The sequence below is a fragment of the Bacillus rossius genome, chromosome 16 (assembly GCF_032445375.1).
Source record: "Bacillus rossius redtenbacheri isolate Brsri chromosome 16, Brsri_v3, whole genome shotgun sequence".
Classification (NCBI taxonomy): domain Eukaryota; kingdom Metazoa; phylum Arthropoda; class Insecta; order Phasmatodea; family Bacillidae; genus Bacillus; species Bacillus rossius.
In genome coordinates, this window is record NC_086343.1 from 45,274,645 (window position 1) to 45,289,074 (window position 14,430).

A 14,430-nucleotide genomic window follows, 5' to 3' on the forward strand; every position below is an offset into this window, starting at 1 on the left:
AAAGTGCTTATTCTGTAAGAGATAAAAGAATTTAATAAAATGTTATAATTTTCCTCTTTAAATAAAAGGACACTCACTGATTTGAGACAGTCTCAAGTTTTGAGTTTTGCTGCAGCTGTTAAAGTAAGAATAATAATTTATAAAATAATGTATTAAAAAAGTTAAATTGGAGCTAGTCTTAAAATATTTATAGATGTGTATCTCATAGAGACAGTTGAAGATGTGCTTAAAATAATTAAGAATGAAAGGTACCTGGGGTGGAAAAATCTGATAGTGAAATCAATAAATTCTCAGAAAAAGTAAAAGTTGATGACGTGGGTAGGGAAGTGGACCTAGTAACATTGAGCAGTAAGGGAAATTTTCAAAACAGGGTTTGTTAAATTGATGTGTACCTACCAGTGATGAATAACATTCCTTCTCGGTCTATAGTCTTTTACTGGACTTGGCTTTATTCTTAAGCATGAGAAAAGGCTGAAAGCGAAAGCCACCTACCCTGACACTCAACATGCATGACTTGAAGGAAGTATTCAGGTAGGTCGAACCTTGTGGACTCCTGACAGTGCGTAGTGGTGCCTAAAATGTCTAGGAATCCTGACGTCAATACCTAGTCAGAATCTGTCACCAATTCTTGGTTTGTTTTCATACCAATTAATGTGGTAATACACTATAATGAATACTATGATTTTTCACAGAATTTTGGCTCTGAAAAACTAAAGGGAATACTTTTGTATCAGATTTTGAGTCATAAACGTTCACAGTAAGTTAGTATTATAAATCCTTGTCAGGGTAAAAAATAGTAATGAAGAAACAAAGGACAACCCTATGCCAAATCAGTGCTACTTTAGGCACGATTTTTTTTATTTTCTTAGTTTTACAAAATTTTAAATTTTTTTATAACTTTAATTTTCCTCCTTCGCCCGCTGCTTTCGCCCCCATCCAAACTTGTTCGGTCGAGTGTACCGGCAGGTTAGCTTGTTGAGCAGTATAGTGCTCTCACTGCCGTTTCCCACCAAATTTGCTGGGTCTAGCCGACTACAGGGCTATCATCAGCAACGGTATCCACTGGCCGTCGCGTTTCGTCACGAGTTTAGCACTACGCGTGACAAAAGTAGCCGCCCTAAGCTTCCCATGGTCACCTCCACCCCTTCTCGGAGGTGTGCTGAAGTTTGCGGTCTCTAACACGTTTTGGTGTCCTTTTTTCAAGCTCCGCCGCACGTCCCGACGCCTGGCCGGCGAAGTCTCCCAGGGCAGGTCATTCACCGGACATACCCCCCACCCCGTCCTGGTCCACAGCGGTCATCGGCCAGCCGCGGCAATGACCAACCTCAAGGCCAAAATCCCCCCCTCGTGCAAAATGGCGGCCACCAAGTTCCGCGATGGTCTCTGCGAGACTCCGATCTGCATGCCCACGCCATCTAGCGGCGAAAGGACGAACCAGCTGAGAGCGAGAGCGCACTACTGACCACCCTATCCCCACCAGGAGAAACAGTCGACCTCACACTCAGTCGATAGGTCGCCGGAGCCCTTTTTTTTCTTTCGGAACCATTCGGGTTCCCTTCGGGTTTTCCGAAGCCCCTCCCCTGGACAGGCGACCAAAGACAGCTTTAATTAGGCGAGCCGGCGCCATTTTTGACGATTCGGCAGGCAGCACGCGGTAAGGGCGGATCTCTCTTCGCAGCCCGAGACAACGCGCTTCTGAAAAGTCGTGAACGGCTTTCTCTAAAGCATGTAGTTGGTTATCGACTAGGCCATGTGCCTTAGCACTCAATTTATAATTTTTCTTGCTGCCCGAAATAGTTTATTTTTTGAAATAGTTTTATTGTCTTTACTTATTATTCTTCATGGCGACAGCAATCTTCCGCGTCGTGCATCACCTGGCCATCTCCAGGGACCGACCTGATCTACTCCACCCCGCAGCTTAGGTAAGTTATTTCGTCGACCCACACACACCTTTTCTTTTCCGGTTCTCGTGGGCTTAACTTCGCCCAACATCAGCCAACTGTTAACCAACCTAATTTGATGGGAATACTGGTTGCAGGCGGGGATCAAGAACTAGGATGAGAGATTCCGCTCCAAATTCAACTCCCATGCAGTTCATGAGTTAGTTCACCGAAATTCATCGCCTCCTGCAATTGGAGAATTTCTCAAGAGTGCCAGCTTTCAACATATTTTTCCCTGAGTGGAAAAAACCATAAAATAATTTATAATTCTGAACAACCAGTTTCAGGACACTTTTATTCATTTAACGAGTAAATGTAATTTTTTTTATAATTTGTCTTATGAAGAGCCTGCGCGCTCAATATTCAATGGCCTGTAAAGTTAAGAAACCAAATTACCTTAAATTCAGTCAAATATAACCATGGTTACTTATTATAATATCTCGCCCCGGGGCGTCCCATTTGGTTTATTGTTTAACAATATTTAATGTATTAAGTATAGCAAATAAGGTCAACAATTTTCTTGGTATTTTGTTTCGGCTGTAATGCCATGGGTTATCTTCAGTGGAATAAGGTTTGTAAAGTAGAAATAACAGCAACAAAATCATTAAGTAAATGCCAATGTAAACCAAACCAGATATTATTTTCTTATCCTTGATCACGATCCACATAACCTTACCAAGTTTTAAGGAGGTTAATCATAAATTTTGTTGTGCGTGCGCTGTGCCCCTATGGGTAATGTGTTTAGTACTGTTTCTGCCTGGCGCTTCCACGTCAATCTATATTTGTTCTTTAGACGAAATTTCATATTGAGCGCAGCGGCACGTTACAACCCCACAAGGATCATTGTCAAAAAATTGGACAAACCATAAAAACTTGGAATTGATGTTATGTTACTGATCCCAACATGGCAATAAAATAAATGACAAAAGAAGTTGACAAAGAAGAGAATACAAATATTGAGTATAGTTGTTGGTTCTTGTTAGGTAATGGAATATGCCTAGTTAAATTCTCATGCTAGTAATAAAACATATTTTTAAAGCTAAGACTATAACTCTAGATGCATGTGTATGGAGGTATCGTAACCATGACCATGGCTGGGCACAGCGTCTAGTTGAAGATGGTGTCTTGTGTGGACAGCTGGAAGGAGCAGTCTCACTTGCAGGCAGTGACTGACTGTTGCAGAGTGAAGACGAGGCAGATTGGAGTACTGCTCCAGCCATGACTGTGACAGGGCCCAGCATCAAGGTGAAGGAGGAAATGACATTTGAAGATGGCGTATTGATCGGACAGCTGGATGGAACTTTCTCACTTGCAGGTAGTAACTATGTTTTTTTTTTTGCCTTACCCTAGTCGTTAATTATAGAGGATGTTTGCCCAGCATTAAGAATAACATATGACTATGTGTGTGAGGTGTGCTGTGTAGGCAAAATATTATTACAATATACACTTTAACTTGAATATATAGACACTCACTACCTGACCTAGGAATTGAGGACATAGCTGCTCACCCAAGGCTGTTTGTAGTGGACGCCACCACGTGAGTGGGCACGTGGACCGTTATTCTTATTATATGATCCCGCGCCAAGGGTTATTTTTTAAGGAAGACACAAAACACTCATAATTTATAGAATCCCTCATCCGGGCTCAGAACCTTAAATATATATTAATACTTAAATAATAATTGTTGTTATTGGTTTCTGGTGACGTCGCACTGCTGCTAAGCGCATGTCTACATACGTCGGCGTACGAATGCCGGGAAGGAGGGAACTGGACAGTGGAGTGGGACCAGGCTTAGGGGGGAAGCCCCGGCTGACGTCAGAATATAGACACTCACCGCCTGCACTTCAGTGGACCGTAATGTAAACATGGGTACTTATTACAGGCTGTCTGAAATAAAATCATAAAATGTTAGTTTGGTTTGTTATTAATTTTTTATGATTAATGGCTATTTTGAATGTTTTGTTAAGTAAAGTAGAAGCAGAAAAAGTAACAAGGCTTAAGTCTGGTTCTCCAAAAAAAAAAATTCATATTGAAAATGGCCAGTGGAAAATTGGTTTCTTTATTAGTAGTTTATATAATTTTGCTGTTTACAAACATGGCATGTTATTTCCATTTTTTGCATGACAAAACTATTTGGGATATTTTTATAATGTTTATAGGTAATTTCTGTCTGATATCTGTGATAGTTTGACCGATACTAACCTGGTAAGATAATTCACATACTGTTTAACTTGGCTGGTATATGCTTCAGACATCTGGTGGGGGTTGGTTCAAGGAGCTGGACAAATGGAAGATCCCCGACCAGGATAGCCACTGCGCACTTAACAACAGGCGGTGATAAAAGCTAAACTGATGGCAACAAAATTTACAAATTATTAATAAATAAATTTAGTTATGAAGTTAGGATGCTGGTTCCACTTACCTCATAATGCAGGGGTATCCAGAGGTTAGTGCATTGTAGAGCGAGAAAACTATAACTAGATAAAATCTACTAGAAAACTATGTTACCATAGGAAAAAGCAAAAAATTGAAAAGTGACTAAATCTGTAGTAACAGTACAGTAATTACATAGTTGTTTCTATTTGAAGTTGCTCGTACGAATTATCTGAAGCAGATATGTTGGACTCTACTTGGATGAAGTAACACAGAGACTACCTCAATGGGACTAGAACATACAATTGTATGTTATCTTTAAAAGATTTGTGCAATGGGAGTGCATGACTTGATGTAAGTTTTTGGACATACGCCATTGCTAAGAACTTTTTCTGTTTGAAGAAAAACTAATAAATAAAATAAATAAATAAAAATACTCAAAAAAAGACAAAAAACACACAAAATTAAGCAAACAATTGCTGTTGTCAACAAGGATATGAACACCACAAAATATTCCGAAACAGGAATATGGTCAGCAAACAAACAAAGAAAAACAAAGAAAAATGTACTAAGAGAACGAAAAAATCCCCACAAATGATGACAACACAAAAATATTGAAACCCAAAATAATTCAGCACAACAGTTGAAGCGAGACAAAAAACATGACAAAACGAAAAGACAAACAAATACAATAGTTTTACCAAAACAGAAACAAGCGACGTTTCAGGAACTGCTATCTGCTCCCATCCTCCATGTGCGTCTCTGCCTGAGGACGGGAGCATATAGCAGTTCCCGAAACGTCGCTTGTTTCTGTTTAGGTAAAACTATTGTATTTGTTTGTCTTTTCGTTTTGTCATGTTTTTTGTCTCGCTTCAACTGTTGTGCTGAATTATTTTGGGTTTCAATATTTTTGTGTTGTCATCATTTGTGGGGATTTTTTCGTTCTCTTAGTACATTTTTCTTTGTTTTTCTTTGTTTGTTTGCTGACCATATTCCTGTTTCGGAATATTTTGTGGTGTTCATATCCTTGTTGACAACAGCAATTGTTTGCTTAATTTTGTGTGTTTTTTGTCTTTTTTTTGAGTATTTTTATTTATTTATTTTATTTATTAGTTTTTCTTCAAACAGAAAAAGTTCTTAGCAATGGCGTATGTCCAAAAACTTACATCAAGTCATACAATTGTAGTTGAAGATACACTTCAAAGGGCAGGGGCCCGATTCTTGATGCTGTCGGAATAATTCCAATAGCAGATTGATGTGCAAGTTTTATTCCCACAGACAGCTAAATGTCTATTTTTGAAACTGCAACAGCAGCCATCAGAATCAACATTGTCGGGTTGACGAAAAGTCTCTATGGAAGCGTGGCAACGTTGTTTTCTTTGTTGACGTCACTGGTAGGAGGCCAATTACGAGGGAAGGACCATTTTAATGGAAGTATATTATAATTTTTTTTTCATTATGTTCATCTTTTTTCTCTAGTTGATGGACGTGGAAGTTAGGTGTATAAATAAATAAGTAATAATTAAAAATGAGTTGTAAAGTTATGCCTGAGAAGTGGAAAATTCTATGACATACGAAAAAACAAAATGTTTTAAGCAGGGTAATATACTGTGTAATGCAATTGTAAACTTTATATCTTGTTGGAAAAGGTACTACAAACACAAAAATATTTACTAAAATGTTTACAGATTCATGGTTTTGTTTGACGTCGACCGGGGCTACGCCCTCTAAGCCCGATGTGCCTCACGTCTCGCCCTTGCAGGCCCCTCCTCCCACCTCCACCCTCTATGACCCGGGCGTAGTGACCCGCGCCCACCGGTGTGACGGCAGTGCTTCGCTCCCGAGTGATGCCGAGCGAGGACGAACATTCCCGAGACAGACTTTATTTAATATTCAATTAGTTATGTAATATAATTTGTTTTCAGACAGTAGACTAATTTAATGAAGGGTTTATGTATGTTAATTCTAGGGATGGGTCGATTCGATTCTCCGATTCCTCGATACCACCGATTATTAAAAAATTTGGGTACTCAGTATCGGGTACTAAAAAAGGGCAAGGTAGGTTAGGAATCGGTTAAGTTAAGAAAATACAGAAGTAATATATTTTCGTCTGAACTTTACTTACTTATTTTAATACATCTTACCTGCCGTATGCGCATAAAATTCCTAATAATGCTCATTATTATTAAATATTAATTTTATACGAATAAAAATAAATAAAAACAATGTTACCGGGCATGTTTAACCTCTAATTAAAACTCCACGATCGAAGAACATTATTCCTCACTCATGTATTAGACGTAAATAAATTGTAAAAAGACTTATTAATTTTATTTGCAGTTAAGAAAAGTCCATTGTTTTTTGTGAAGAAAGTGACGGTTATGAAACGAGTTCACATCACGTGTCGTCACCATTTTAGTTGTGAGCCATTCAAGCATAGAGTAAGTAAAGGGAGAGGCGCCACTCCCATAGTAATGATCGTTTGCTTAAATTTGTAAACAAAACCCTTGCGATCATACCATTTCTTTGCAACTTGACAACGAAAAAATTACAGCCAGATACAACCTGAGAAAGGTTTAGCGTGTGATAGTTGGCACTGTTGGCACCTTTGTTGTTGTCATATTTTATATTTTTTTCGATAAAGGCTACTGATATTGTAAAATTGCTTTATGTTAGTCCTTATAATGGGACGTTAAACTATTTCCGCAATAGAAAAAAAAATGTATTGATTGAAGGTAGATATGAACTCTCAATGGTCACTTTCAAGCCATGACGCCTTTACCCACAAGACCACCAATCTATCTTACAATTGATTCAACAAGTGTATGTATTTATAAAATATTTTTCTGCACTAGTAAAGTCCAAATTAATTATACAGCCAGATTGAAACTAATGATCGTTTAGTAATGAATTTTATTTCTGTTTATTATATTTATTTTCCATTCCATTTTTAATTTTTTTTTAATTTTCAACTTCAAAAACTACAGTAGCAGCCCTAGCAGGTAATATGGAGAACGACAGGCCAACGTGCTCTAATTTTCGTTTTCGGCAATATGCCACGCAGCATCTAGTTTTCAGTGACATTTAAAAAATATATACTTTTACTTTCAAATCCCATTATTACCACGAGACAATACAAAGATGGCCGTATGTAATTATAATAACTGGATATGTAATAAACTAAAGAGATCAAAAATTGTAATTTTTTTTCCGATGTTGGTGAAACATGGTATGATCTCATTTTTAAGGATTCAGTTTGTCCTATCTACTGTCACCCCCCTGCATTCAAGGATGATGGCCTCCACAAAATCTCTGGTGGCCATAAAATATAAAGTCAAGTCGAAACGTATCGATTCGTTGCGTACGGGACAAATTGTAAAATGAAAGCAACAATCGATTTTAAAGAATTCTCTGGCCATACCGCCAACAGAGGCTCGTGTTTATTTCTTGCAAAGGAAAACCGTAATAATTACTAGAAAAACACTTGAAAATAGTTTTAGCAAAACAATATTTGTGCCAAATAAATAGCATAAATGCGCAACAATTCACAGTAACCTCAATAGCACGACGGTGAATTACGGAAAATAGTTTTAGCAAAACAATATTTGTGCCAAATAAATAGCATAAATGCGAAACAATTCACAGTAACCTCAATAGCACGACGTGCTATTGAGGTTACTGTGAATTGTTTCGCATTTATGCTATTTATTTGGCACAAATATTGTTTTGCTAAAACTATTTTCAAGTGTTTTGCTAGTTTGTTAGTAAAAAAAATGTTCGCCGACTGTCGTTTCAAATTACGATGCGAATGGTCTGATATTGTATCAACATGTCTAAAGTTTGGGATCATTTTCGCATCAAAAGTGAAAATGACAAATATGCAATTTGTAATCATGGTAGTGCGCAAATTTCACGGAGCGGTACTTACAAATCTACAACCAATTTAATGAAGCATTTGAAATCCCGGCACACATTACTACCAGAAAAAATAGTCTTTGAAGAAAAACAAACTTTTGTTTACAGCACTGTCACCAACTAAGTCAAAAGGTACCACAGAAAAAAGTAGTGCTACCTTTGAACCCATTTTGAACAAAGATGTTATGTTATCGGCGTTATCGCCTGTTAAAGAACCCTGCGAACTTCTTTGTGCACAGCCTAGTACTTACTAGCAAACAAACTTTATGTGAAGATGTTTCTTCACTGGTAATTGAAAAAAAAAACCCTCAACATTTAATCCTAAGTTTATAATTATCCTTTATACATGTTATTATCATTATGTAATGCATTCAATTCTTAAGTAGTTTTAATTATGTGACCAGAATTACCAGGAATCGAAAACTGGAATGACTCGGAATCGAGAATCGAAATTTAGGAATCGGTACCAGTATCGGAATCGAAAAAAATGTGTACTCAACCCATCCCTAGCTTAATTCCTTTTCCGGTGGCACGCTTGATATAAATACATATTAACAGCTGTTGGCCGTCGCTGCCTGAGGTAAGGAGCTTCACGCGCCCGTCGTCTGCAACTACTACTATTACTGATCTGCGTCCATCTGGCTATTCATTTATAAATCATTTTCTTTAACTTCAGGACTTACCTTGGGCAGTAGACTGTTTTATTTAAGTTTTATTTAACTAACAAATCAGTGTGTTTTGTGCGTGTGGCCACACAGGGAGAGCCTTTGAGAGCCTGCCTTATTGTGTGTTTTAATAAATAGCGAGGGGATGTAGTTACGTGTTGTAATTGATGCTGGGGGAAACAGGCCTCGCTGCACACGGGCGACGTCACGGCCTGAGAATAGAGTCCCGGGTCCACATGCCTGTAACACATGTGATGGTGTCCTAGGTGTAAAGCCAAGTACTTATATCCAGAAATCTGAACCCCCTTTGCGACAGCAAAATATATATACTGTTACGATCGCGCTTGGCTGCAGTGCTTGGCATCGCCGCGCTCGTTCGGCCTGTCTGCGCCCCCTTCCACCTGCATCCTCTCCCTGGTATCTCGTGTCATACTATCGCGCGACATCCTGACCGTCGCAGCGCGCACCTGCCTCAGATCGGGTTACTTAAAAGAGGCCGCACTGCGGAATAAAATGACTCAGACGCCTTTATCGGCGTTCTTAGAGCAGCCACCGCGTCCTTCGAGGACTCACGACGCGTTTCTGGGCATTTCGACGGCGAAGGTCGCGAGATATCTCGGAGACATGCCCGATTGTTCTGGATGGGAACCCAAGGGCTATTTAAGGAGGTTGGGCCGACCTTCGAGTCAGTCAGTCAGAGACTGAGTGGGAGTCCTCCCGCGGCGGAGTTTCCGGGCGATATAGTGGCGAAGTCCTTGGACGAAGGTTCCAGGGCAGGGAGTGAGTGAGTTCAGTGGAGTCGGGAGTTTCCGGGCGATAGAGTCGCGGGCGCGGCGGAGTCCCGAGTGAAGTGGCGAGCGAGTCGTCGAGTGGGATCTCGGCGAAGGGTGTGACGGCGGCGGCGGAGTGCGGCGACGGAGTCCCGCGGCGGAGACCCACGAGGGGTGCTGCGCCGAGAGTTGCGCCGGAAGTGCGGCCCAGTGAGGTGTGTGAAACGAGTGACTGGGGAATTGACATTTCTTTACGTGTAATTAATTATCTGCCAATTTAGAAGATTATTTGTAAGTGACAAGTAGTAGTAATAAATAAAACTGTGTGTGATAAAAATCTTTAATTGGGCTATCCTTTACGAACCCGCAGGGAAATCGTAACATTTTGGTGTCAGAAGTGGGATAGCCCTAATTAATAGATTTAGGATTCAGTTAGAGTATTAGAATAAAAGTTAAGGATAGAATTTAGTTTACGAGAATATAGTTAGTGTTTAGAACTTTAGTGAATTTGAAATTTTCTAGAGTTAGTTTGAGTATACTGTAGTCAGTGTTAGTTTTGAATGTAATAGAGTTATTGTTAGTTAAATTAGAAGGTTCGGCTAGGTCATTTAAAATTAAGAACAGTATTAGAAAAAAATTTATTTAGGCTTGTAGTATATGTGGACAAGAAAGATGGCTGCCGATGAGCTTAAGAATGTCCTGGCATTCTTGGCCGAACTGAAGAGTGGCCAGGAAGAAATGAAGAATGAAATGAAGAGTAACAGGGAAGAAATGAAGAATGAAATGAAGAGTAACAGGGAAGAAATAAAGAATGGCCAGGAGAAAATGGAGAATAGGCTGGACGAGATGAAGAGTAGCCAGGAGAAAATGGAGAATAGGCTGGACGAGATGAAGAGTAGCCAGGAAGAAATGAAGAATGAAATGAAGAGTGGCCAGGAAGAAATGAAGAATAAAATTGATAATTGCCAAGAAGAGATGAAAAAGAAGATCGATGAAACCAGCAACCAGTTGGAAGGCAAAGTACAGTGTTTAGAGCAACATGTGGCAGAACATGAAGAACTAGTAGCACAACAGCTGGCCCAACTCGAGCACACCACAGAACAGCGAATATCAGCGGTAACCGAAGAATGGCGCCGGATGCTCAAGGATGCTACATGTGCTACGAAACGAAGCAGTTATTCTGGAGATGTGAAGGTGGAAGGCGCAACCTGTCATTCAAAGTTCAAGCCACCCACCTTCGATGGCCAAACCTCGTGGGCTGTCTACAGAAGACAGTTTGAGGCAGCTTCTGAGGTAAATGGCTGGGACGAGGAGGAGAAGGCTACAGCACTCGTCCTGGCCCTGCGAGGACCTCCACTCGAGCTGCTTCAGACCATACCAGTACCAGAGCAGAAGAACTATGCGGTACTGGTGGAAGCTTTCGAGTTAAGGTATGGCGACCGACACATGGGCGAGGTATACAGAACAGCCCTGAAGACACGTCAGCAGCGGCCCTCAGAAACATTCCAGGAATTCGAGGCAGACATCGAGCATCTTGTGTACCTCGCTTATCCAGATGCACCAACAGAATTTCGACAACAGCTGGCAACCAGTGCATTTATAGACGGGATCAGAGATGCAGAAGTACAGCAGACTCTTCGTTTGGCCCGGCACAAGAAGAGCTGCGATGCCTTGGTCCATGCCTTGGAAATTGAAGCGGCACGCAGTGCTTCAAGAAACACCAGCATTAGGACAAGGAGAACTGGACTGGAGCCATATACTGAAGGAAATGCCAGAAACAACACTAATGAAGGAGATATCATCAGGGCATTGAAGAAGTTGCTAAATGATTCTCCGGGTACCCAGGCCCGAAGAGTAGGACGCCCACGGTGCTTTGTCTGCCAAGAATTAGGACACATCCAGCGGGAATGCCCGACACACAAGAAGACATCACAGAAAGAAGACAAGCGAGAAGAACAGGGAAACGGGCAGTAGCTGGTGTGAGGGGGCACACGCCAGCTCTACGGAAAATGGTAGCCCCTAGGGTTTTCCCAGTATCCTTACTTCGCAGAGGTCAGGACAGTTTGTTGCTTAATGGATGGATCAATGGTAGACAGTGTTTACTCACTGTTGACACAGGGGCATCAGTGTCTATCATCCGCTCAGACCTTGTGAGTAGGGACAAACTGAAGAGAACACCCATTCCATACAGGCTTAAAACAGCCACTGGGGACACTGCACCAGTGCATGGATGGTTGGAATCGGAAGTAAGGATTGGGACTTGGACATTACCACGGAAATTTCTTGTTGCCGATATCACTGATGAAGTAATTCTAGGAGTGGACATAATGAATCAGTATGGATTTGTTATTGACATGGAGGGACAGGTACTGCGTATAAAAGGGGAAGAGGTGGCTTTGTTTACCCCTGATCAATTGGAAGTTCCTGTAATGCAGGTAGTAGTTAGCGAATCTGTGTCAATTCCAGCAAACCATGAGCAGATTGTAGCTGCTAGAATAATGGGAGACCCTAGGGGCAACATGAGCTACCTGATTGAGCCGGATATGTCTTTAGGATTGGAGAAGCTCCTGATTGCTCGAAGCATTGCTAAGGTCGGCGAGGTTGTACCAGTCAGGGTAGCCAACCTTGATTCGCGAACGAGGGTTCTGAAACAGGGAGACCCAATAGCTAGCTGTGAACCAGTCTCTTGGGTAGGCCTGTATGAGTCTTCTTCACCTAGCATACATACCGAGCAGAGACTTAATCCTAATTTAGAACAGTTATTGGAGCGAAGCCAAGATAATCTGACAAGTGAAGAGATGGAAGAAGTTACTTCTTTCCTGTTGAGAAATCAAGATGTTTTTTCCTTAGGGGACACTGACCTTGGAAGAACCAGCATCGTGTATCACCGCATTAACACTGGCGATACCGAACCAATCCGACAAGCACCACGGCGACTTCCTCTAGCGAAACAAGAAGAGGCAGAGAAGATGATTGCAAGTATGATGGAGGGTGGTGTCATAGAGCCTTCTGCAAGTCCTTGGGCTTCCCCAGTCGTTCTGGTAGCTAAGAAGGATGGCCAACTGAGGTTCTGTGTGGATTACCGGAAGCTGAATGATGTCACAAAAAAGGACAGCTACCCCCTCCCACGTATCGATGACACACTTGACACACTCTCTGGCACCAGATGGTTCTCTACGCTGGACCTAAAGAGTGGTTACTGGCAAGTGGAGCTGCACCCCGAGGATAAAGAGAAGACTGCTTTCTCAACAGGAAGTGGGCTGTTTCAGTTTACTGTGTTACCATTCGGATTATGTAATGCACCCGCAACCTTTGAGAGATTGATGGAACTTGTGCTGCATGGCTTGACTTGGAAAACATGTCTAGTGTACCTGGACGACATTATTGTGGTGGGAAATACTGTAAAGGAGCATTTAAAGAACCTCCAGGACGTATTTGACAGGCTTCGCCATGCACAGCTCAAGTTAAGTCCAAAGAAGTGCTTCTTGTTTCAACATGAGGTAACATTCCTCGGACATATTGTATCACAGGTTGGGGTCCGAACAGACCCTGAGAAGATCCGGTCTGTAAAGGAGTGGCCACGGCCTGAAAACAAGCATGATGTAAGGAGCTTCTTGGGTCTCTGTACCTACTATAGGAGGTTTGTACCTGGGTTCGCAGCCATTGCAAAGCCTCTGCATGAGCTGACTGAGGAAAGGAGGCAATTTCTGTGGACGCCAACATGCGAGACTTCCTTTCAAGACCTGAATAAAGCCCTGTGTACAAGCCCTATTCTCGCCTATCCCCGTCAACATGGAGACTATATCCTTGACACAGATGCAAGTGGAAGGGGGTTGGGAGCTGTACTTTCCCAAGTCCAGGATGGGAATGAAAGAGTCATAGCATACTACAGTAAAGTTTTGTCTAAGCCTGAAAGTAACTATTGTGTCACAAGAAGAGAACTTCTGGCTCTAGTAAAATCCTTCCGACATTTCCACAAATATCTGTATGGTAGGAGATTCCTTTTACGAACTGACCATGCTGCACTTAAGTGGCTGTTACAGTTCAAGAATCCAGAGGGACAACTTGCTAGGTGGATTGAACAGATACAGCAATATGATTGTAAGATTGAACACAGGAAGGGCCGAATTCATAGCAATGCCGATGCTCTTTCTCGAAGACCTTGCAAGGTAGACTGCAACCACTGCAAAAGAGCAGAGAAAAATGAGGGAATCGAAGATATTCGGCGAACTACTATAACAAACGGTGAAAACAAATGGGACAATGCCAGCTTGAAATCGGCTCAGCATCAAGACCCTGACCTGGGACCCATTATAAGCTGGATGGAAAAGGGTACTGGACGTCCATCATGGCAGGAGGTATCTAGTGACCGAAAGGAAGTGAAGGCTTATTGGGCACAATGGGATTCTTTAAGGCTTGTGGATGGGCTGCTCATGAGGGCATGGGAAAGTCCAAATGGAAAAGTAGTTAAGATGCAACTATTACTTCCAAAGAGTCTAGTAGCAGAGGTTTTGAAAGAAATCCACGATGGTACTTCTGGCGGACACCTAGGAGTTAACAAAACTCTGGGTAAGACCCGCCTACGCTACTATTGGTTGAAATGTCGCCAGGATGTGGAGGCATGGTGTAGAAAATGCGAAACATGCTCGGCTAGGAAAAGACCACAACATTGTAGTCGCGGAAAAATGCAAGCCTATAATGTGGGAGCTCCATTTGAAAGGATAGCAATCGACATCGCTGGGCCATTCCCCAAGACTAAAGATGGTA

At 41.5% G+C, this 14,430-nt stretch overlaps 1 protein-coding gene across 4 annotated transcripts in view; it reads left to right on the forward strand.

The window, feature by feature from the left end:
* LOC134540488 (gastrula zinc finger protein XlCGF57.1-like) overlaps positions 1–14,430 on the forward strand; it is a 64,284-nt gene that overhangs the window by 15,021 nt on the left and 34,833 nt on the right. For 3 of the 4 annotated variants that reach the window (XM_063383292.1, XM_063383291.1, XM_063383288.1), the window contains exon 3: positions 3,123–3,255. In XM_063383292.1, coding sequence (XP_063239362.1) covers positions 3,123–3,255 — 133 coding nt within the window. Of the gene's footprint in view, positions 1–3,106; positions 3,256–14,430 lie in introns of all 4 variants that reach the window. The other variant, XM_063383290.1, reaches the window with a different exon arrangement.